The sequence below is a fragment of the Cheilinus undulatus genome, linkage group 11, assembly GCF_018320785.1.
Source record: "Cheilinus undulatus linkage group 11, ASM1832078v1, whole genome shotgun sequence".
NCBI classification, from domain to species: domain Eukaryota; kingdom Metazoa; phylum Chordata; class Actinopteri; order Labriformes; family Labridae; genus Cheilinus; species Cheilinus undulatus.
This window is the reverse complement of record NC_054875.1, coordinates 8,584,534-8,607,586: the sequence shown is the minus strand read 5'-3', so window position 1 is coordinate 8,607,586 and position 23,053 is coordinate 8,584,534. Positions and strand designations below refer to the sequence as shown.

General features: G+C 40.6%; 1 protein-coding gene and 1 long non-coding RNA gene across 8 annotated transcripts in view; one reads left to right on the top strand and one right to left on the bottom strand.

Moving 5' to 3' along the window:
- The window catches only part of agrn (agrin), a 519,119-nt gene extending 499,529 nt beyond the window's left edge, over positions 1–19,590 (top strand). For all 6 annotated transcript variants that reach the window (XM_041798717.1, XM_041798715.1, XM_041798714.1 and 3 more), the window contains 3 exons: positions 5,235–5,459; positions 8,060–8,163; positions 18,715–19,590. In XM_041798717.1, the coding sequence (XP_041654651.1) occupies positions 5,235–5,459; positions 8,060–8,163; positions 18,715–18,875 (490 nt within the window). In that variant the 3' untranslated portion in view covers positions 18,876–19,590. The remainder of the gene's footprint in view (positions 1–5,234; positions 5,460–8,059; positions 8,164–18,714) is intronic.
- The window catches only part of LOC121517158, a 53,166-nt gene that overhangs the window by 13,798 nt on the left and 16,315 nt on the right, over positions 1–23,053 (bottom strand). For both annotated transcript variants that reach the window (XR_005992535.1, XR_005992536.1), the window contains exons 3-4: positions 2,430–2,513; positions 2,172–2,320 (exon numbers count right to left, since the gene is read on the bottom strand). This is a non-coding gene — a long non-coding RNA (uncharacterized LOC121517158). The remainder of the gene's footprint in view (positions 1–2,171; positions 2,321–2,429; positions 2,514–23,053) is intronic.

Here is a 23,053-nt window from a genome sequence, read left to right as displayed (position 1 = left end):
AGAGGTTACATAATGAGAAATATCACCTATAACTGGACTAACTTTCACTATCAACATAACATATTTGTAGCCTGATTGAATAATGACATGATGGTTAAAAGAGTATTACAAGTGGCCATATTTACTTAACAACTACCTGGTAATTTTTTAAAAATCTGGGGCGCACAGATGGCCTGACATCTTAAGGCGCTACCCATGTAGGTGGGTGGCCCAGGCTCGAATCCAGCCTGTGGCCCTTTGCCCCATGTCTCTCCCCACTCTCTCTCCTGTTTACGATTTTATCCACTGTCCTCCCCTATCAATTAAAGGCATGAAAAGCCCAAAAATAAATAAAAAAAAATATCTAAATAAAGGTCATCTCTGAGAGTGAGGAGGTTCTCTCCACAGGAAAAAATGATTCAAAAAATATATAGGGCTTTTACTTTGAAAGGCATCAGGTTTCGGCTTGTAAATCAAGAGGTTTTTCTCATAGAGAGTGCTTTTCAATTAAAAAAGGCATGCACTGAATCAAAGAAAATATCAGGCCAGCTCTCTACTGACAGCTAAGAAGTTGCAAAACTTAAGAAATCCATCCATTTTCTACACCACTTATCCCATCTGGGGTCATGGGCTGGAGCCTATCCCAGCTGTCATTGGATGAGAGGCGGGGTACACCCTGAACTGGTCACCAGCCCATCACAGGGCTGACAAATAGAGACAAACGACCAGTCACCCTCACACTCACACCTACGGGCAATTCAGAATCACTAGTTAACCTAAGGAGCAGGTCTTTGGTGTTGGGAGGAAGCCGCATGCATGGAGAGAACATGCAGACTCCACACAGAACGACCCTGACCAGGAAACAAACCAGGACCTTTCTTGCTGTGGACTTAAAAATTTTCATCACAATTAAAGCTGCTCAAAATCAAGAATTCAATCCAAATGACTGCAGAAATTTTGCACCTGTTACTCTGTCTGTTTCGCCCAAGCCCAGATGGCAAACAGAAATTCTACCTAATGCATGTCAGTACAAAATAACTACTGTTTACTATAAGCTTCTTGAAGTAATCAGACAATCTAATGCAGAGATAGCTTGAAATACCAGAGCCAGGTACCTGCAAATTATTACATGTAGTATTAAACAGCATATAAACAGCAGCAGTGTCTTTTTTTAAGCAGAGGCATTGAGAAAGGCTAATAACACTAGCAAAACACCAGTGTTATGGCTTAAAATGTGACCGAGTTTACTTGTGACTTTGACCAAATGAGATTTAACCCACAAGAAAACTAGTGAGTGCTGTTTGATTAGTTTTCCATTAAATGCGTGTCTCATGAGCAGATTTTGACATTTTAATGAAAAATTAAACAGAGGAGATATTCATGTGGACAGATGCATTTTGCATGCTTTCAGATCACTTGCTGTATGTGGAGAAATGCTTCTTTTGGACAGGTCTTTGCCTGTTTATTTGTTTTTGGGCACCTTAGAGGTGAATCAGCTCATTTGACATTCACATTTGTGTTCAATGGGCTAATTCCATTTCTGTATTACACTTCCTGTTACAATTATGGCTCCCAAATATTGACTAAAAAGCATAGTATCCTGATTTCAGTTCACTGTGGTGAGTGATGTCATGGTGGCCACAGGTCTGCAAGTGGTCAACATGGCTGCTACAGCTCACTCTTCTTCTTCATGGCTGCCAATTCTACTGTGTCGATTAATGCAACAGAACCAATAGTTGAATTTCCAACAGAAATCAAAAATCTTATTGGGGCTCATGACTTGAAAAGGTTGAGAACCACTGCTCCAAACAGAGCAAGATAAGAAAATGTATCAGATTCTTCCCTCTTTTCTGCTGAAGTGAACCAGCGTGACTCTTAAGATGAGCAAAAAAATCCTTCAACAACTTCAAAGTTCAGCGTTCTCCATCGCTTCTATACCTGGTGCTTTCATTATTCACTCATTAATGAAAAGAAAAACCCTGAGAGAAAACAAGAACACCCTTCTTACTGTGTAAGGAGATGCTTCTTTACTCCTTCCTCCCCTCTCATTTCCTGTCCTCGTTTTGTACTCCCATGCTGCTCGCTGTGCTGCCTCGTCTGTCTTGTCATCTAGTCTTGTCTAATCTTCGTCTGCTGCTCTTATATTTTTTATTTCATCCACTCGTCATTGGTTCTTTGTTGTGTGTCCTCACCTTGTCTTTGTCTGTGTGTTGAAATCCCCTCTGAAGAAGCAGATCTGTGTCACAGCTGTGCACAAACCTGCACAGATGCTGACTGATGACATGCACACACACAAACACATATGCAGGCAGGTATGGTTCTCATGATGTCTGATAAATCTCTGCTGGACATGGAGGAGCAGCAGAGGAGATTTGTAAGAGTGTGTTTGTATGCAGGATTGGATGTGTGAAAATACAGTGGAGGTGCTTCTCTGTGTGACAGTGACTTACAGTGGCTCTTAAGGAAAGGTGGAAGATGCTTCCAAATCACCCCCGCAGCTGTAGCAGCCAAGAGACTGGAGATCAAACAGCTGCCTAAACAACACACACACACACACACACACACAAACACACACAGAAAACACAGGAAGCTCTCAGCAGCAGTATCGGCTCAGAGGGATTTGGAACGCTAATAGCAAAACAGCCCCCCGCTATTCCTAAACTCAGCCTGCATCCTTAAAAATCACTGTAATGCTTTCTGACTACATGTGCTAGCACACATAGCCATATGTCTCTCTGGAATCATGGGTAATGTACCCTCCAGACAGCAGCACAGGCCCTGAGCCTCACATTTGCAGCGACAAATGTCACACACCAGCTGATTATTCTTTGATATGCTAATGATTAGAGCTCATTTAGATGAATTAAACCAAAGTGTTTATTTTCTGATTTAATTTAAACAGTAATAGTCCTATTAAGACACAAAAATCCCTTTTATGAGGGAGTCCTGGCCAAGACAGCAGTATGATAAGTGCCAAACATGACAACAAAGGTTACATCAATCAACAAATCCGCAGCATTCAGCAGAAAAACATGCATACACTGATAAAATTATAACAAAACGTAAGTTTACTTTTCATCAACAAGACTAAAATGAGACTAAAATGTTAGTGCTGGACTGCTGGGCATAGTGCAATGATATGAATGTTTCACATTTATATTAATTTTGCAGTATGGAAAATAACATTACTTTAAAATGTGGCTGTTAAGATTAATCCCATTAATCACAGTTAATTAAGGACTGCAATTAGTGAATTAATCGAGATCAATCCCATGCATTATTGTCCCTTTCTGTACACTTTGGTTAAGCTGCTGTAGCACCTCCTGCAGCCACAGTGATGTAAAAAAAGTCCACCACTGCTCCTTTATGTTAAATTTCACTTAAAAATCTCAGTATCTAAGTCAAGAGTCATCTGCTCCTTGTGATAGCAGTCATTATTGTTTTAATTGTCCAGTTATTTCCTTATCAATCCATAACTAGTTCTTTTTTCCATGATTAAGTTCATGTTATCATCTTCAGAAAAAAATGAAACAAAACAGATTTAAATCCAAAATATTGGATTTTTATTTGCACCAAAAATGATGCAATTACGCGTCATCGACCACAGAAAAACTGGGACTAATCATAATTAAGAATTCTAATTTTTTGACAGCCCTAGTTTAAAGTTAATAGTTTCTTTGACCAAAAGTAAAGACTAAAATGTTTTGACTTTTTATCAACTAAGACTTTCCTAAAACTATCAAGAGTTAACCTGGCACAGCATTTGGGAAAGGGCAGAGCCTTTGAAAAAAAAAAAAAAAAAAAAAACTGGATGAAGGTCGCTGATTGGTCCTGTCACTTTCTAACCAGTCCCAAACGGTTCAGACGGGAGCTTTGCAAGATGGATTCGCCATTGAGAAACACGGAAACAGGCATATCTGTCTGCTTTGCAAGGTTAATCAAGAGTGTTAACGGCTAAAATGTGACTTATAGGCCAGCTCAGACAACACAAAGTCAGACAGATTTCACCCCGACAGTTCATCATCTAAAACCAAATATGAGTGTCGGGAACAACAAGCGCTCTTGTAGCATGACATAACCAACGATGCGTCCAAGACGCCCCACAACCATGATTCAGCAAGTCAAGCATGTAAGACTCTCTTGCATCATCTTCTAGTTTGACACCCTGATCAGACATCAACAACTTTAATCTTGACACCAACAAATAGGAGAGCATTTTCTTTCCATCTTACATGAGCAAGCCCTCACTTTTTCCCCTCCAGGGATTGATGTGTACATTTAGTGATTTCCTTGACATCTAATCACATTCATACCTCAAGCTCTATTTGAAGGAGAGCCTGTCCATATTGTCTTCCTCTTGACACGCCATGAAAAGTCCATAATCCAACCCTTGATATTTTGGGGTGTTTTTTCTTGTCAGAGCAAAAGACCACTAGCATCAAATAGACTTCTTCTATGATTCACACTCTTTGACCGGCCTCGCACACAGTTGCAGAGACAGTAGTGACATCAGCATACAATGAGCAGTCGGGACGGGACAAGATTTTGGTTGCGTAGTCTGACATGGCACCATCATGAACAACCAAATTCAGTGCATAGTATGAGCCGGCCTTTAAAGTAAATGGTATTTTAATCCAAAGACTACTGCCAAAATTAACACCGCTGCTCAAATGTTCCTTAATTCTGGTTTTAAATCTCCCCAACTAACAACGTTCAAGCTCAAGACCACCCAGTAGCTCAGACTAAGATGACACAGCTGAAACATTTAAAGCTCTATAACCAAAGACAGAGTGAATTTGAGGAATTTCATACATGATGAATCTATGACAGCAGAGGTTACAGCTACTAAAAGTTTCAAGAGTAAGTAGAGACCAGAAGCAAGAAAATAATTCATGTAAAAAGGTCCAGACCAGCCTACTTTCTCATATCAAACATACGACTGGGTGCAAAAAACCAGACCAGAGACAAAACGTAGTACACTGAGTCCAGCATTTACAGAAGAGGGTGTAGCATGCATTTGAAGAATATCCCTATAACTGCTTACAGACATTGCTTTCTACCACTCAAGTAGCTTTCAAACCATTTTAATGCTGTTGGGAAACCTAGTATCAGACCATTTCTATATTAGGACTGAGTGGTCAGCGGCGTCAAAGGCCTTAGATGAGTCTAAAATACATACACCACATTATTCTTAAGAGTCAGTGGCATTTCTGTTGTCATCATAATGTGACTGATGTTTTTTTCTGTTCTCGTAGTGAGAAAGCCCTTCTGGTGAACAAGTTCGAGCTGAGCATCCGCACAGAGGCGACACAGGGCCTGATTCTGTGGAGTGGGAAGGGCGTGGAGCGATCAGACTACATCGCCCTGGCCATCGTGGACGGACGCGTTCAGATGACGTACGACCTGGGCTCCAAGCCCGTGGTGCTGCGCTCCTCAGTGCGCGTCAACACCAACCGCTGGATACGCATCAAGGCCAGCAGGTAAGACGACTCGTGTTTAACTTGCACCAGGCTTAGACTTAATCCATGCTGTGTTTGTGCTGCTGCAGCAGACGTGTGTGTGATCTCTTGCATGACTCCTCTGCTACACGGTGATTCGTTGCACTGAGATGACTCTGATTGGCTTCGGATTAAGGTTATTTTCATGCATCATCATGCATGAGTATGAAGTCCCACACATCAGATTGCTTTGACAAATTGATGGGCGTTAAAAAAATTAACATGCTGCAAAAAATCCGAACACATTTGGTACATTATAGGAAATGTATCCTGGAAATAAATTAACTTGCATGGATGGATTAACCTGCATACCTGCTCCCTGCTCACTGTACTGTGTGTACAGGCATCTTTATTTATGAGGTAACCTTTTAAAAGTGAGGCAAGCCAAAGTGGCTGGGAATTGGGAGAAATTACTCTGCAACAATATTTTAAAGCACATTAAAAAGGGAACACAGAAAATATCAAAAAGTGGAGGTTGGAAAATAGTGCAGAAAGTCATGAAAGGGTTGCTCAGACCTGTTTCTTTGGTTTTATCAGTTAAATAACTACAATAAATGCTGATTTTTGACAGTAATGGCCCACTTTTGCTCACTCGAGAAACAAGTAGGGGGTCTCCAAGGACAAAAGTCTAGGAAACACTGATGTAACAAATCCTGTAAGTCACAAGGGTTCAAATCCTCAAAACCAAAGTGGTTCTTTGTCCAGCTGTGTTGTAAATGAGAAGAACAAAATCATCTCTTTGCCCATTTTGTCTGAGAATAGAAAATCAAAAAACGATTTTCTTTTTTGTTTGTCAGGAAAGAACAGGAATTAGAAAACCATCTGCTGTCTGATTTTCTTGATGTGCATCTGCGTGGAAGTTGGGAATTAATCCCTGTATCGTTTGTTTTCAGAGGGATTTATTAAAAAAAATCTGGATCAACTTTGGCTTTCCTTTGACTTAGCTTTAAACTAGTGCTGTCTGTAGGTCAGACATTCTGTAAATGCAGATGGGAAGATATTTCACAAATTTCCACCTTTGCTGGACAGAACTGTCTGGTCAGAAGTGGCTCTAGCAGGACAGTTAAAAGAGTGGATGGGGTACTCAGACATGGGGGCACTCTGCTTAACTTAAAACAATTCTCATTGCTTTATTTCCAACAATCAAATGATGGTTTTGTTTTTGTGCTTCCTATTTCATACTTAGATCAAAACTTAAAAAATATAAAAAAAGAACAGGCCAAAGGCCAGATTTGATTTTAATGTTTTTCTTTTTCATATTTGTGACTCAGTGCAGGTGTTGTGTGGAAAAAAGCATACTTAGTATTGCAAGCACGTCTGTTTTTCTTTTCCTAACAAAAAACACAACAAAGACTTTTCATTCCCTATTCTTAAGCGATAATAAGCAAGCAGCTCTTTTTGATAATGCATTTCTCATTTCAAAAAGAAACACACTCCAGCCATCCAAACCATTATTATCTATACTGCTGATCCCATTTGGGATCACTGGGGACTGGAGCTGAGGCCATTTTTCATTGGGTGAGAAGCCGGGTCCGTCCTGAACTGGTCAAGAGTCAGTCATGGGGCAAACAGACAAACAAGCAGTCATAGGCCCTGTTCTAGTGTTTCCCAACCATTTTTCCTTGGAACCCCCCCTACATGTACCTAGGAAAAGCTGTTGTTGCATGATTTTCTTCACTGGTAATCCACCCTTGTCGGCCCACATACTTGTCCACTTATAGCATGTATGTTCAGCGTATTCAGACATAAGTGACCCATTGATTACACACATTAAACAGAGTTTAGTTTAGACCATGAATAATAATCCAGGGTATAAAAAATAACAAGGCTCATAACACTTATTTTCTACACAGTGATGTCACTTTAATGGATTCCTTCATTAGAAACAAATTAACTGCCTGAACTTTAGAAATGACCCACTTAACACCTTCCACGTGACATCTGCTTTATTGCTTTCATCACTGCTGTGAATGGAAGCAGGGGGGATAATTAGATTTGTTTCATCATGTAAGGCAAGAATAATCGATCCTGGAAAAGCCGCTGCATCCATTTCAAACAGGGATTTGGCCAAATCTCATCCCGGGGCTTATAGAGGAGACCGCATGCATCGCTGAGAGATACGGCTTGCAGAAGTTACATAACTGTGTGCTGCTTGTCTCTAATGACACTCCCTCTGTGTGAAGCCATCTGTAGTAGCTTTAAATTAGCCCCATCGTCACAATTCTTAAGTGTGTGCTAAAGCAGAGCCTCCAAAAATGAATGGTGCTCCAACGGCATCTGTTAGCAAGAAGACAGGCACATTAACAACGCTGTTTGGCAAAGGTGGTTATGTGCATGCTTAGTGAGCTGGCAGAGGAGCAATGCTTCAGATTTAATAGAACTGCTGTTTACTGAGAGTCTCAGAGACTCTCGACCTGAGTGTGTTCGCAGTTCTCTTCACAGAATGTGTAAAACCACAGCAGTTTAGTATCCTAACCAAAGCAGCAGGACAATATCTTACTGTTGGGCCTCTGGGCTTTGACTTTTATGCATCAGACTGGCTTTAATATTCAACTTTCTTCTTTTTTTTTTCTCCTCCACAGAGCACTCAGAGACGGCTCTCTACAGGTCGGCAATGAGGCAGCGGTTACAGGGTCATCACCTTTGGCAGCTACACAGCTGGACACAGACGGAGCGCTTTGGTTGGGTAAGTGCCCACACATAAAAAAAGGCATCCATTCGAACTACAGACTGTATGAAAAGAAGCAGACACAGCCGAGGGTCACCACAGATCCTTTAGAAAAATAAAAAGTCTTGAACAGAATTTTTTTAAAATACAAGAAAGTCATATTGTTTACTTAGTTCTTGAATTAACAAAAAAAAAGACTTTACCAGACACTTAATAAATATACACCCTCTACTGCACTTTCATGATTTTACATTTTGTATATTTGCTTATTTGTGTAAATATTCTCAGAGTTTTGGTGGATAGGGAGTGGAAGTTAAACAAAATTTGGCTTTGAATTGAAAAAAGAACAGGAAATGAATGTGGACCAACAAATATTGTGAGGCAATTTGCAAGATGTGCCGAAAAGAGTCAGGATTAGGAATCAAAGCTTCTAAATTCAACCTTAAATGCAGGAGGCATCAACCCTCCACCATTTTTTCATGCTTGGGTCTTAAAATGGATTTAGAAAGCCTTGAATTTGATTTCAAAAAGTGTTCAGCCGTCCTGTAGCCACTGAGACATCCTCAAATGGTTTCTGACCCTCTATTTTGAAGCCTCAGGTTCTGTTTTGGTTCTTCAGCTTTAATCTTTTGAGTTAGAAGTGGCCGTATTTGGAAATGGGTAAATGGAATGGGCATTATCCAAGTTTGTAAATTGCACAAGCCACGCTTGAAATGTGATCATAATTCTCAAAAATGACACCCCATCAAAATGTATAAAGCTTAGTGGTGAGGTCCTGGAAGTAAAAATCTCTCTCTATAGTTGATTTGTTTATCAGCCATTAACATCGAAACCATCTCAGGTGGTCGTACCACAATCTAAACAACGGTACATGCTCCTAAAGAAGGTATAAGTTCATATATCAGCATCTTTGAGGAAGACTGCCTGGTGATCTTTGGCAAAAGAACTACAGTTCCTACAGTCCTGGAGTGTCTGAGCAGAATTTCTAATTGGTGGAGACTGACATGCCAGATAGTCTGTTCCAAGCATCCATGGATATATTTCTCTTTCTTTTGGACAACACTCCGTAGACCATGAAAAGGTAAGAACATTAAAAAAGTCTTAGCTGAATTTGAAACTTAACTACATACTACTGTATGCTGCATTCAGCATTAGAAAGACTACCAGTCAGCCGAAACCTTACAGAACACTGGATCTGGCTTAGGCGTTTTCCTTTCTTGAGAGACAGAAGTAAACAATCGCACAGCTAATAGAAAACACTGCATCATTCACTGGTGATCTGACAAAAGCTGGCTAATGAAGATTTTCATAGATATTTTCTTATGAGATGTCTGACAGATATGAAAAAATAAGATGACATGTCAGAAATAACTCATTCAGAACTTTTGTTTTTAAATAGGCAGCACTTTTTAAAATCAAACATCATTTGTTAGTCATGATGTGAGTCAAATAAACTAGTGAAATACTGTTTTTCACAAATTGGATTTTGAGATTTGCTGTCTTTTTTTAACTGCTGAAAAATTTTTGAGCTCAGGTCAAGCACAGTACTGATAGTCTTCAGTGATGTAAAGCTCATCCTCCCCTTCAACTGATGCAAGTTTTGAAACTGCAAACTGTTGCACATATTGAAAGATATTTTACATCAGGCCATCACCCCACACCTAGAAGGAGGGTGATTGGACATATTGGACTGTCTTTTACATCTATTGCGGGCCAATGAGAGCAACAGAACATGCTATGTAGTTGGCATGTATGGAGCGATTATTGTTGCAAAACTATTTGAAAATACATACAAAGATCTGTGCACATATCATCAAATGCGTAGATTGATTTGCAAATGCGTGTACAGATCTGCAAATGTATGTAAAGATCTGCAAATGTGTAAAAATATTTGCAATTCTGTAAAACGATCGATCTTGTTGCTAACTTTTTCAATGGAAATATGAACAACAGTATGATACGAGATTATTGATGCCTGTGCGTTGAGGAAGGCAGCCTTGCCTTTGAGCTTGTGTTGAGGGAAACAAAACCTAGTGCTTACACTTACAGATCGGAGTACATATTTGCACATCTGTGCACACATCTGTAGATCTGTGTACGCATCTGCAGATCTGTGCAGACATCTCTAGATCTGTGCACACATCTGCAGATCTGTGCACAGATCTGCAGATCTGTGCACGCATTTGCGGATCTGTGCACACCTGTAGATCTGTGCATGCATTTGTGGATTTGTGCACACATTTGCATATGTTATCTATGCTCTGGTAGATTTGTGTACAGATCTTTGTATGCATTTGCAAATAGTTTTGGAACAATAATAGTGCCATAGGAATGCACAATTGCCAAAGACCACATGAGCTTGACGTGCAATCCTCATATCACAGGATTTTCCATTATCAGTGGAGCCAGTTAATAAATTTAACCTCGTGCCAAAGCTGGTTAGGAGAAGAGCAAAACCATCTTTTCCATGAAGAAAAGTTTTCAGTGTGGTTAATTGTTCTTCTGTCTCCTACCATTCTCCTCAGATGACTCTGATTGGTCTGGTCATTTTCTGATCAGAAACAAGCGAATCAGCTTGAAGCTTTGCCAGGTGGATCTGCCTGATGATAAACATGAAATCTGACCAAATCAAATGTTTTATAGTCACAAGTAATCAGGTGACTGGTTGACTTAGTTCAAGGGTTAAAAAGATGATATAAGGATTTTCTGAAACATCCCTGGAGGATTTGAAAGGGAAATTTACTTCCAGAACCAGAGCTGCTAAAAAGCAGATGGTCTCTTTTAAGCCCCATTGAGGGAAACTTTAAACCAGCCATTGAGAACATAACCTCCGTAGGAAAATGTTCACTGAGGCAGTACATTTACAGAGAAGTTGTGCTTGCACATATTCAGACTCCTTCCTGATACAAGAGAGGATGCATTAAAAAGTGTGCAGCACTTTCACCATGGTTTTACTTTTCTGGACCACACGTTACGCCCATTTCTTACATCCAGTCAATAATTCTGATTTGAAAATATGTCCACAAGTGCCATACGTCATGTCAGAGGAAAACTGTAATTCTGTGGCACTTTTTCATTCAGCTGGTAGTTGAAGGCTGCCAAAAAATGAGAAATGGAATCATTGGTGCTGCAGAGGATAAGCAAAGTCTCTGGCAGGGAAAAAATTGCAGTTTGGGCAAAAAAAAAATCTAAGTCCATTCAGGTATTGAGTTGAGAAATGAAAGCTATCTGACATATTCAAAAGTTGCCTGCTCTCCTGAATTGAAAATGACTAGAGTTGGCCTGTTATCTACCTGAGTTCAATTTGGTCCGAACTCCGCTCTGAGGAACACACAAGATCGAACATTGAGGGGGAAAAAAGCTGGTTGACTCTTTTTTTCAAAAATGCAGAGCGTGAAGCAGGAAGAGGGTTTGAGAGAAGGTTAGCGTGAGTGACATTCAAGAGTCATGGTGCATGTAAGGGTGGGTTCCTGCACTCAGGGAACACGTATACAAACACGCTCAGGGAGGCGAGCTTTGGAGCAGGTGCTGAACGGCCTGCAGCAAGAATACATAATCCTCATACAGCCCTCCCATTGAGAGCCCCTCTCCTTTAAAATCCCCTTTTCACAGTTCATCATTAATTCATCTGTAACTCGCATGAAATTAGCCCTGTCGATCCGCGATTCGGAGGCACACAATCCGATTAAAGGGGGCAGGGACAGGGATGTAAAGAGCTAGACGGGGATATGAACCTTCAACCCTGAAGATTAGAGGAAACGGGGGAGAGAAGCAGAGAAGGAAAGGGAGTTTTTGAGTGTCAAAAAGAGAGAAAGACAAGATGCAGACAGATTGTGGCAGATTAAAGAAGCAGAGAAGAAAGAGAGCAGCGATGGCAGCCAGGTAAAACATCAAAAAACAAAGGTCAGCCTCCCTCCCAGTAAGAACACGTCTCATGAAATTCTGAATAAAGACGCTCCATGCTGATTTTATTGAGAACGACACTAATGACTACTACTGAGTGTGCTGGCTCAAAAGAGCAACTCAAAACACCATCAAACGGAGAAAGGGGCCAGCCATGCACCTGGCAATTAGGTCATCAAGTCTCCACAAAAATACGTTACCAGACTGATTTAAAAAAAAAAAAAAAAAAACAGACTGGATGATTTGAAAGAAAAAGTGGAGTAAAGTTAAACCGAAATGGAGAGTACAAGGGGCTGAAACGTTTGCTTTGAAGTAGAAATCCATGAAAATTTCATACAAAGAAATGTCTGTTTTTTGACTAGAAGATAAAAGGCTTGAGTTAAAACCAGTGGGTGACTGCTTAAGGGTAGCTATGCTGTGAAACAACTTTCTTCTTCTATTAACAGACAAATGGTGTTTAGAGTCAAATAATTCCTGTTTAAAATCAAATCAATAGCTGAATTTCTATTGTCACTTAACTGCATTTTGAGCTGTCTTGATTTGGGAATCAGATGATGTCAGAGAGCACGATATTGTGGGCTTTTTCCTTTACTTTGATACGACAGCTGAAGAAAAACAGGAAATATGAGGAGAGAGAGTGGGGGAAAATAGGCACCAAACATGGGCCAAGACTGGGAACCAGTCCCGCAACCAGTGCATGGAGGACTACAGCCTCAGCATATAGGCGCCTGCTCTCCCAACCAAGCTAAACTGGCACCCTAGATTTAATATTTAAGGGCCTGTGTCCATAGCTGGTGCTTATTGCCTTGGCAGTGCACACAACCTCAGTTCAGTCAGGACCACTTTGTCAAACACATGATTTGCAGTTTTAAATGTTTTTCTTTATAAGCAGTTGCACTTATTGCCGTTATACGTATTTGGTGGGGTGGCTGCTCTTGGATCCCCTTGCTCAAGCAGAGGAATTTTAGCCCACTCTCCTTTGCAGAATTCTTTTAATTCCACCACATTGATGAATTTCGACATTTTTGTGCATGAACAGGCCATTTAAGACTATGCCAGAGCATCTTAATTGGATTAAACCGGTCTAGGCCGATACAAATTCTTCCCTTTGTTTAAGTCATTCAGAGGTGGACTTGCCCTGTTTTGGATCATTGTCCTGCTACATAACCCAAGTGAACCTGTGCTTGAGGTCACTCCTGGGACGGTTAACCAGTGTTCCAAGTTTCCCCATTTGTGGATAATGGCTCTCACCATGCTTCACTGGAATCCTAATGCCTTAGAAGTATCTTTTGTACCCTGGTTATCTTTGTCTAAAATTAAAATTAGTTTGATGGGCCCGGTTGGCTCGGTGGGTAGAACAGGCGCCAATACACTGAGGCCAGTCCTCAGTGCTCTGGTCATGGGATTCCTGGTCTCTGCACCTTTCAGTGTCTCTCTTCAGCTATCCTGTCCACATAAAGTTAAAAAAAACAAAGTCCTAAAATAATATTAGAAATGTATTTAATAATCCGAAACATCTAAAAGTGACAAATATGCAAAAAAAAAAAAAAAAAAAAGAAATCAGGAAGGTGGCAAATGCTTTTGAAAGCATTGTGCAGTGTTCAACACTGTAACAGACTAGGACATTATCAGGAGTGCATATACAAAATGACTCACTGAAGTCCAGTGATCCCTGGTTAATGGGGCAGCATTTCTACATTAGTTGCTTTCTCTTTGAAAGTAACCCAGTTAAGGTTAATATAAAGTTAGGATACTTTTCTTAACAAACCCTGCTTTTATTATGAAAGAATAGAGGGATCATCTGGCAGATGAGAAGTAAGAAAGCATATTAACCTGGGTAAAAAAGGGAAAGGTAATAGTGAAAAAGACAAGCAAAAAAGTAAAATATTTGATATCACAAGATGCAGATTACTTTTGACTGAACTGTCTGAATTAAAATGAGCAGTGGCAACCTTATATACATCACTGTGAGCGTAGGAAGATGCTACAGTGAGAACCAACAGCTGTAGCCTAGCTACTGCAGTTTAAATGTGTTGCCTTAAAGCAGCGGTTCCCAACCTTTTTTTCCCGGAGCCGCCCCTACTTATGTCTAAGAAAAGCTGAGCCTTTCCTCCAAGACCAACACAGATTAAAAAATGATTGAATGCGGTCAAAAGTCAACATCAATTTTCAATTGTTTCATAGACAAACCCCAGAAGTATAGATTTATTAAGGTTTATAATACCAAACGACATTTGTATAAACTATTTAAATAAAGTTTTGCTATGATGTTAGTTAATATATACCAATCTAATCTTGACAACCTCAGAGCAGACACAGCCTGGTACCAGACCCCAGTTTGGGAACCAATGCCTTAAAGGACAAAACAGCATGTGATTGATGCATTGAAATAATTTTACCCATTGATTTTCAATGTTAATCATATCCCCATGAATGGGTTAACTCTGACAGCCATAGTATAGCAGCCTCTCTTTTCTACATCTTGAAGAGAAATTCTGAGATGCAGCCCATCTTTCCTGGGAGACGCTATTACAGAAACAGGACATATTTGGTGTGATTTCGTTGTTTTTTTCTCATAAATGAAAGGAGGAGTGGGTAGTCATGAGTCCAAAATTGCACCATGTTAAAACAGTCCAAGCAGTGTGAACACCTCTCAATGGATGGATAATATTTCTGGAGTTCAAAGCACAGAAATAAGAGCTTTGATTTAAAAATAATGAGTAGATTAGGCAATCATGATTTAACACTCTGTCAACACCTTTTATTTATTAGTGGTTTTTTTGGTGGTTTATGTCAGAGCCCGTCAGATTTAAAGAACCTTCTCCTCGTCTACCTTAACTCTCTGTGGCTGGTGTGCAGCCTGTCTGTCTGCAGCCCTTTGATCGTGCTGGTTTGACAAATAAAGCGTCGACCTGCCGCGTCAGTCAGCCAGTGTCATCAAGCAAGAAATCAAAGACAAAGCCTGACGAAACCAGCCAGCGCTTAAGAACTGGAAATACATCTCCCTCCCAAAATGTTTCCGGTACATTCTTTTGATGGTATTAGTGATGTCTAATTTGTAATGAAATGCAAAGCTTTGTCCTGGTGTTTAATCTCCAGAGGGGCACATGCAGCTGTTGTTACATCCTCAGTGGATTTGAAGGAGCGGAGAAAACATCATTGATGACGTCAGTCAGGCTATCTCAGACTGGGGCTTCATATTTGAAAATTATAGGAGGATGCCTGTGTGACAGATGAATGCATCCTCTGCTCCAGTAGACTGTTTAAAGAATGGACCGCATCAGAGCAGGATTTGAGTAAATTAGTAATTCAGTGTGAAAAGGAGCAGATGTAACATCATGACTGGGAGCTTTGTTGATAAATAAGGCTCCTATAGCCTTCTTTATCAGATTAGCCGACTAGAGGAGGCCTTAATAAAAGCTGGATCAGACTACATGAATTACATCACAGCCCATCTTACAATGTCAGGCCTGAATGTCTGGATCAACAAATGGTCTTGGCATGATTTATAGTGTTACTTCAGGATGCCCCTCTACCTCCATTTGACAAGATTGGCATGTCCAAATTGCATGTACTGTTTGACACCCTGACCTTACATCAGTGGCATGTATCCTGACACCGGCCAATAGGAAGCAGTAGGAGAAAAGTCGGAGTGTGGAAGGAATCATCTCAGTGCAGTGTTAGGTGTTTTTGTGACTGATTAGCCCTGATCAGAACCAGGTGCTTATATATACTCTTGGGTTGCAGCGCTCTGCGCTGACTCACCATCTCCCCATCAGAGATTGTTAGAGCATCCCTCTGTGTTCTCTTATGTAGTTTATGAGTGTGTTAGTCTGCTCAAGCACTTCTTGAACTTCTCTCTGAGAGTACACAGATTTTCAAGCTGCTCTAAAGGCCGGCTCAGACTACACAGTTTCTTTGGTCTGTCACGACATCACCAAGTCAGATGAGGCAACTAATATCTTGACCCGTCTTGGCTGACAGATTACAAGTGTGATCCCGACCGCTCATCGTATGCTGACGTCACCAATGTCTCTGCGACTTTGAGCGAGTTCACAGGTTGTCAAGGAGGCAGGTCAAAGAGAGCCAAGCATAGCTACAACAGAAGCACTCTGTGTGATTCTAGCAGGCTTTGCTCTGAGAAGAAAAAAAAAAGACTAACAAGAAACAATTATGGACTGGTCCCGATGTATCAAGACGAGGATAGGATGGACTGGCTCTCCTCCAAATACAACTTGATGTATGAATGTGATAATGTCAAGAAAATTGCCCAGTTAACCTCGCCGGTACATACAGCTTCTCTGTATGCAGACAAATCTCTGGGTGGGAGAAAAGGTGGGACTTGCTTAATGTCACTGTAAAATGATACAAAGAGAAAGAAAATTGGTTGTCATCAGGATTTGCATCATTGACGTTGGGTCAGGCAAACTAGGCAATGATGCAAAAACATCCTGATATGGTTGCCTTGATGCTACTAAAGCGCCAGTTTAATCAGAACTTCACAACATTTCTTCATTAAAAGAAGAACAAAGAACAGCAGTGAGTTGTTTTCTTTTCAAAAACGACAAAAGTCGTGTACTGACACGTCTACAGTCGCCATAGTTTGTGTTATGCAGCTCTCTATGGAGTTTACTCCTCGGTAGCGGCTACGTCACATGTTTTGTTGCTCTGATTGGCCCGTAAAGACAGAGAGAACATTCATCCAATCACCCTCCAAGCTTTTTTTCAAAGGCTCTGCCCTTTCTTAAATGCTTTCTATGAGTGTTTAACCCGATGGATGAGTGAAACAAAAATCCATCTGGCATGTCAGGTTACCAGATCAGTGCTGAGACCTAAATGTAATATTCTTTTCAAAAGGGTCAGACTTCTCTTGGTCTTTCGTTGGACTTTGAGGGTCTCGTCTTGCTCAAAAAAATCATTCAAGATGCATCAAGTCTCACAAAAATTGCATGATTTGTGGTTTTAAAATATGCATGTACCAGATTGCCTCAAAAGCACCCCTAACAGCTGTCAAAGTAAACCCCCCCCTCCTTTAACTTGGTCATATGAAATATGCTGGGTAGAAGGATAAGGTCCACAAAAATCTCCAGCATAGACTCTTATTCCAGCAGGAAACCCTGACATCTTGGTATTTTTTCTGTTTCCAGAGGTCCCTCTAGGATCCATTTTTTGTCTGTCCCCTCCATTTGATCATTCTTTATTTCAGTTTTTTTTTAATCCCTCTAAGATAACTTTAAGACACCATTCCTCTGCATTAGTCTCCACCACCCTTGATCTGACAGTCTGCTTCAGGGATCCGTCTACTGGGTTTAATTTCTACCTGAGGGATCTTTACTCCCTCATCAGTGAGCTAAATGTGTGCTTCGATGGCCAGAAGAGACACAGCCTCAGTTCTACAATTTCCCCCATAATGTCTGCTTTGATTATATCATAACTACAAGGACGTAGCGGGAGTATGTAAGTGCCCGCTACTGGTGGGTTTTGACTTCACTTTTGTACAGCAGAAGAAGACAGAGATGTTACGTCCTTGTTTGTGCGCTGACACAGGCCAACGGTAGCCCTTTAGCCAACAGCGGGCCATCTGTGAGCATCTTTTGCCCCAGTCTGAGTATCGTGATGTACTTCATTAGTACTCTTCATCCCTTTATTTGAAAATTCTTCCAAATGAGCATGAAGAAAGAGAGTAATTGAACAGCTCTTCTTTCTTCTTGCACAAGAAAAACAACTCTTATACCCTTTTGTTCGACATCTTCGATGTGAAGTAGCTCATTATAAAGCCGTCTGAGTGTTGTTCAGGAGTGGGGAGCTCTTTGTGTAGTCACAGTCATGGTCATTAGTTTCTTTTCTTGGTAGATCTAAAGACTATAGCTAAGTGGTATGGAGTGTCATTTTCTGTCATTCAAGTGCAGATTGTATGCTAGCTGGCTGTTGGCCATAGTGGTATATGTCATCTCTGCATGGCTCTCTAGAAAAGATAGGGTCAGGGGGTTGGTATTCAGGACAGGGGTTTCCTTTCTTTCCTTTAGATCTAGATAAGTTTTATTTTAGTTTTAGCTGCAGGTTGACTGTAGTCACGTTTAATTTTTTAAATCTACGTACATTTGTGTGTATTTTTTATTATTTTGCTGTTAGTTTGGAGAAATATTGTAAGGGTTGTTGTCTTGGGTTCTTCCAGTTTTGCAGTATGAGTCTAAGAAGTGTGCAACAAAGCAACAATAAAAGTGAGTTTTTAGAGATTTAAACATATAGTATGTAAATTCTGCCTCTAGGGGGCCACAATGATCAAAGATGATGCTGACAGTAGCAGGAAATGATGGGAGTGTTGAAAGCAGACTACAAATAGACAATAGTCAATACAGGTGAAACAGACCTGAGAAGGAAAGATCTGTGAAGGTTTGCACTTTAAAAAAGAGACATTCTGCTGTTTGCTTTCCATCACTGATGCCTACCCTGCAGCAGTGATTTCAGTCATTAAACTAACTCTGAAGAAGAAGAGTAAATCTTGGTGCTGAAGGTCTCATTTGCCTTTAGAGGTCATAAAGAGGCATCAGTGTTCATTTCACTCTGCTTCCTATCCTGATTAAAATTCCTCACAGGAGCTTTAATCTGACTTTTAAAGACTTTATGACTCAGCTTTGTTTCTCTCTCTCTCTCTCTCTCCTTCAGGTGGTCTGGAGGAGCTGGCGGTGACCCGTCGGTTGCCCAAAGCCTACAGCACCGGCTTCGTCGGCTGCATCAAGGACGTGGTGGTGGACGGTGTGGAGCTCCACCTGGTGGAGGACGCCTTAAACAGCCCTAAAATATTACAATGTCCCACCGCTAAATAACCCGACGGAGACGAAACATCAAGAAAAATGAAAAAAAAAGAAACCTCCCCTCCCGTTCCCTCCATAGCGCCCATGTCTCCTGCTGTAATTATTTTCTATTTTTGTATACTTTTCATCGCTTTTTATATGGAAAGAAATTAATATGTCATTTTTTTGTTTTATATATTTTGTTCCTTTTATTCTTCTGCACCTCCATTCACAGAACACATTTTTCTTTTTCTTTACCGCTCCCGGCCCTTCGTCTTTTTGAGTGCAGGCATCTCTGTGAAATTTTTATTCTTGTCAGATTTGTTGTTTTAGAACAAACACCAACTTTTTCAAAAGAGCCTGCTCCTTTTTCTTCGCGCTCATTACTTGAACACTGGTGGACCTCGCAGATGATCTCTGGTTACTGCCTTGTCTTGGTGCCATATCTATCGCCGACATTCCCCAAGCATGGCTTATACATCCATGAATATATAGACGTACATTCCCCTGAGAGGGCTGGATGCGGCGTCGCCTAGCGTGAGTGGATCTTTGATGCCAGCGTCTCCAGTCAACAAACTCTGTATTTAGCCTCTGTAGCCCTCTGTATTTTCCTAACGGGACTTTTCTGATATCAGTCAAGCTGCTACAGTGAGAAAGTACACGTTCATAACCACTCGATCAACGCCCATCTCACAGCGCCTAAAAAAAAGAAAGAACTGTCCTCTCAATCTGAATCTCATCAGAGCCTTTAGTTTTGAAATATGACTCACTAACACTGCAAGCCGACATGACGGAGACAGAGAGAGCGCTGCTTTCCACGATGACTCGCATATCATTAGTCATAAGTCAAAACATGAATCATAGACATGAATAAATGTTATAAATATAGAGTATATAAATAATACCTGAGACTGTGAATATGTACGATGGGTTCTCCATGGAGAATTGTGCTTCTCATGTACTATTGTGCGTTCTGTTTTACAATCAGCAGATGAACTAATAATGACCACTATAAATGCATGCACTTCTGCAGTGTTGGTTTGAATCTGGGTTTTGTTTGTTTTTATATTCACTTTTTGTTAAAAGAAGACTTTCTTATCGGGAAAATGTCACTGTTTGGGGGTTTGTTTTTTGCAATGACTTAAAAAAAGTTCCTTTCTTTCTCTTATTTCCACTGATGTGATTTCAGACACTTATAGAGCTCAGAGTAATGTTTTATATTTGTTCATTCCCTGTATCTTTTATGGCCTTTTTTGTTGATTTTTTTGGGAGCAGTTAGCTTTGCAGGACTTTGAATGGTGCATCAGAGTTGCTACCGTATCTGACCTTAAGGAGGTGCTGAAAGCAAAGACTGAGGAAAAGGATGCAACAAGGAGGAGAGCTACTCTTGGGAACGTCCTGTCAGAACACACACACACACAAAAAAAAAACGCTTCAAAAACTCTGCTTGAGACTTAATTTCTTCTTGACCTCGGAGCATTCCTGGAGGAGTCGTGATTCGGATATTTTTGAGAGAGAGACTGTGATGTTGTTGTGACCCTATGAAGCCATAACAGCTGGGAAAGAGATGCATAATCCTACAGTACTTGCAAATTAACATAGCAACGCATGGGTTTGTATTACTAGTGCGAATTCTGTAACTTTCAGTGAACAGATGCAACGTGGAGTCGTTTTTGCTGAACCACAATAAGCTGCGACGACAGACTTAAAGACTCTTGTTTTGATATGAGAACCTTGGCAATATCCTAAAGACAAAATCATGCTTGTTCGTGGTCGAGTATCAAATGGTCTTTCTTAAGTTGTTAATTATGTTTTCCTTCTTAAATCATCAAACAACCTGTTTTTGTACAGCCCTGCAATTTTTAAGTGTAAATTTAGCAAATGTGTGATCTGTGGAGGTTTATGTTTTTAGTAATATACACTGGAATCATGTCTGACGTGTCTGTTTGCCTACACGATGATATACTCATATACAAGGGGGAGGGACTGTGTGGGATTTAGCTCTGAGTGTCCACAACTCTCTGAAAAACACCGCTCTGGTGTCTCAGTACCAATTAAATTCTCTGTTAACCTCAGACTGGTCTTATTTTACCACACTGCTCTGTCAATATGATCTATTCAGGTGGTAATAAAAGAGAGTTTCCTGTGTATTTGTACCGACTCAAGACTAATAAAGACAGTTGCAGTCTATGGTTTTGTTGGAAACTTTGAATTGCCTTAAAAACTGGTCGCCTGGACTCGAGCAGGTGACAAAAGACATCAACCATATAACTGTTTCCTTACTTTAGCCAGTGTATTAGCCTCATTTCCATAATGTAAATGAGTAATGCATAATAATAATGATAATTATATTAGTAATAATGCTCATACACACAAAAAATCCCAGAGGGGCTCCTGCAAATGCCCCCTTTGGCTTTTTACAAAAATCTATATACTGTTTTCTGATTTTCTGTTCCTTATTTATGTCTCCATGTGGGTTACCCTCCATGTCTGGCCTCTGTAAACTACTGTCTGACTGCGGATTAAAAAAAACCTCCTCAAACGGCAGTGCACCGAGTATGAGCGGCATGACCTGAGCATTACTAACTTTATGACCTTTGTCTTGTGTTCCTACCACCATGAAATAAAATGTCAACCAAACAGAGAGCACCCTTGTCCGATGTCTTGATTTTGTCACATCAGGGAGCGAATTCATATGAAGATTAAACCCACAGAGCCAACCAGTGACACAACTCAGAGAGACTTCTCAGAACTGTGACATTATCTAAGAATTTCCCTTTCAAGTTACGACTAGATCCCTGTAAAGATATGCTATTTTTATAACTTCTTTGTATCTTTCCTAAGACAGCTCCTCTGAAAAACTGCTGGGAGTAGTGAGGAGCACTTTTAAGAGTTTCTCAGAGGACAAAATGACTGAAAGTCAGAGAGAAAGGTGACAAAAAAACAGTTACAGCTCTGGCACAGCCTCTTATTATTGTCATTTACATTTCTGGAATAAGCAGCCTGAGGGTGCAGCAAAGAGTTAACAGGCACGCCAGATGGATTTGTTTCACACATCCATCTGGTAAACCTCTCATAGACAGCGTTTAGGAAAGGGCAGAGCCTTTGAAAAAAAAAAAACAGAGGGTGATTGGATGAACTTTCTGTCACATTTTTATGGGCCAATCAGAGTAACAAAACACATGACGTAGCCACTGCTGAGGCATAAACTCCATAGAGAACTGCATAATGTTTACAACTGCAGACATGTCTGTACATGACTTTGTTGTTTTTGAAAAGAAAACAACTCACTGCTGTTCTTTTTCTTCTTTTAATGAAGAAACCTCAAGTTCTGATAAAACTGGCGCTTTAGCAGCATCCACGCTAATCTTTTCCGCCATAATTGCACCGGCCTCTTGTTGCTGCTTGCTCAGGTTGCGACTCTGCTAAGTCTGAAAGTACTGCCCCTCGACGCTGATTGGTCCTGTCACTTTCTAACCGGGCCCAAACAGTTCAGACAGGAGCTTTGCAAGATGGATTCGCCAGTGAGAAACATGGAAACAGGCAGATCTATCTGCTTTGCAAGGTTAGCAAAGAGTAGCTCATCTAGGAATTTCCTCAGTGCACAGTCAGGCCTAGTCTACATCAGTGTTGATTTTGTCAGATGAAGCCTAGTGTGAGTTCATTCAGGACATGGTAGTCATACACCCAGCTGTGATCAGCTGACAGCCAGTGGATCCCAATTATCACCTCCCAGCTCCTACAGCCAATCACATCTCTTTCTCTCAACACAGTGTGACATACCTCTCAGTCATCCCTGCTTGCATTGATGATGATGCACCACATGGCTGCTGCCACAAAGCTTAACCTCCTCCACCCCAGCCTCCTCCTTTATAGCATAAAGCTTGTTGTAGCCTCATCTAGATTCATGCTACTATAGATTAATTTGGAACCAATTGATAGACATATCTATCCATGTGGGGGTTTCTCACTATGTGCTCCCTGGAAAGTCAGAGCATGCTGCTTGACTAACCCCAGGAGCATCCTTTGATCAGAGCCTTCTCCACCAAGTAAAACTGTACATTCATTTTGCAATAAAATGGTCAAATGTATGACAAGAGTGTTCCTGACTGAACTGATGTTTGACTGAAAATGTTCACAGAGAGCCTTTTTTTCTTGAGGAAGACATGCTGATAAGCTAAAAATAGGTCTTTGATAACAAAACTGACAAA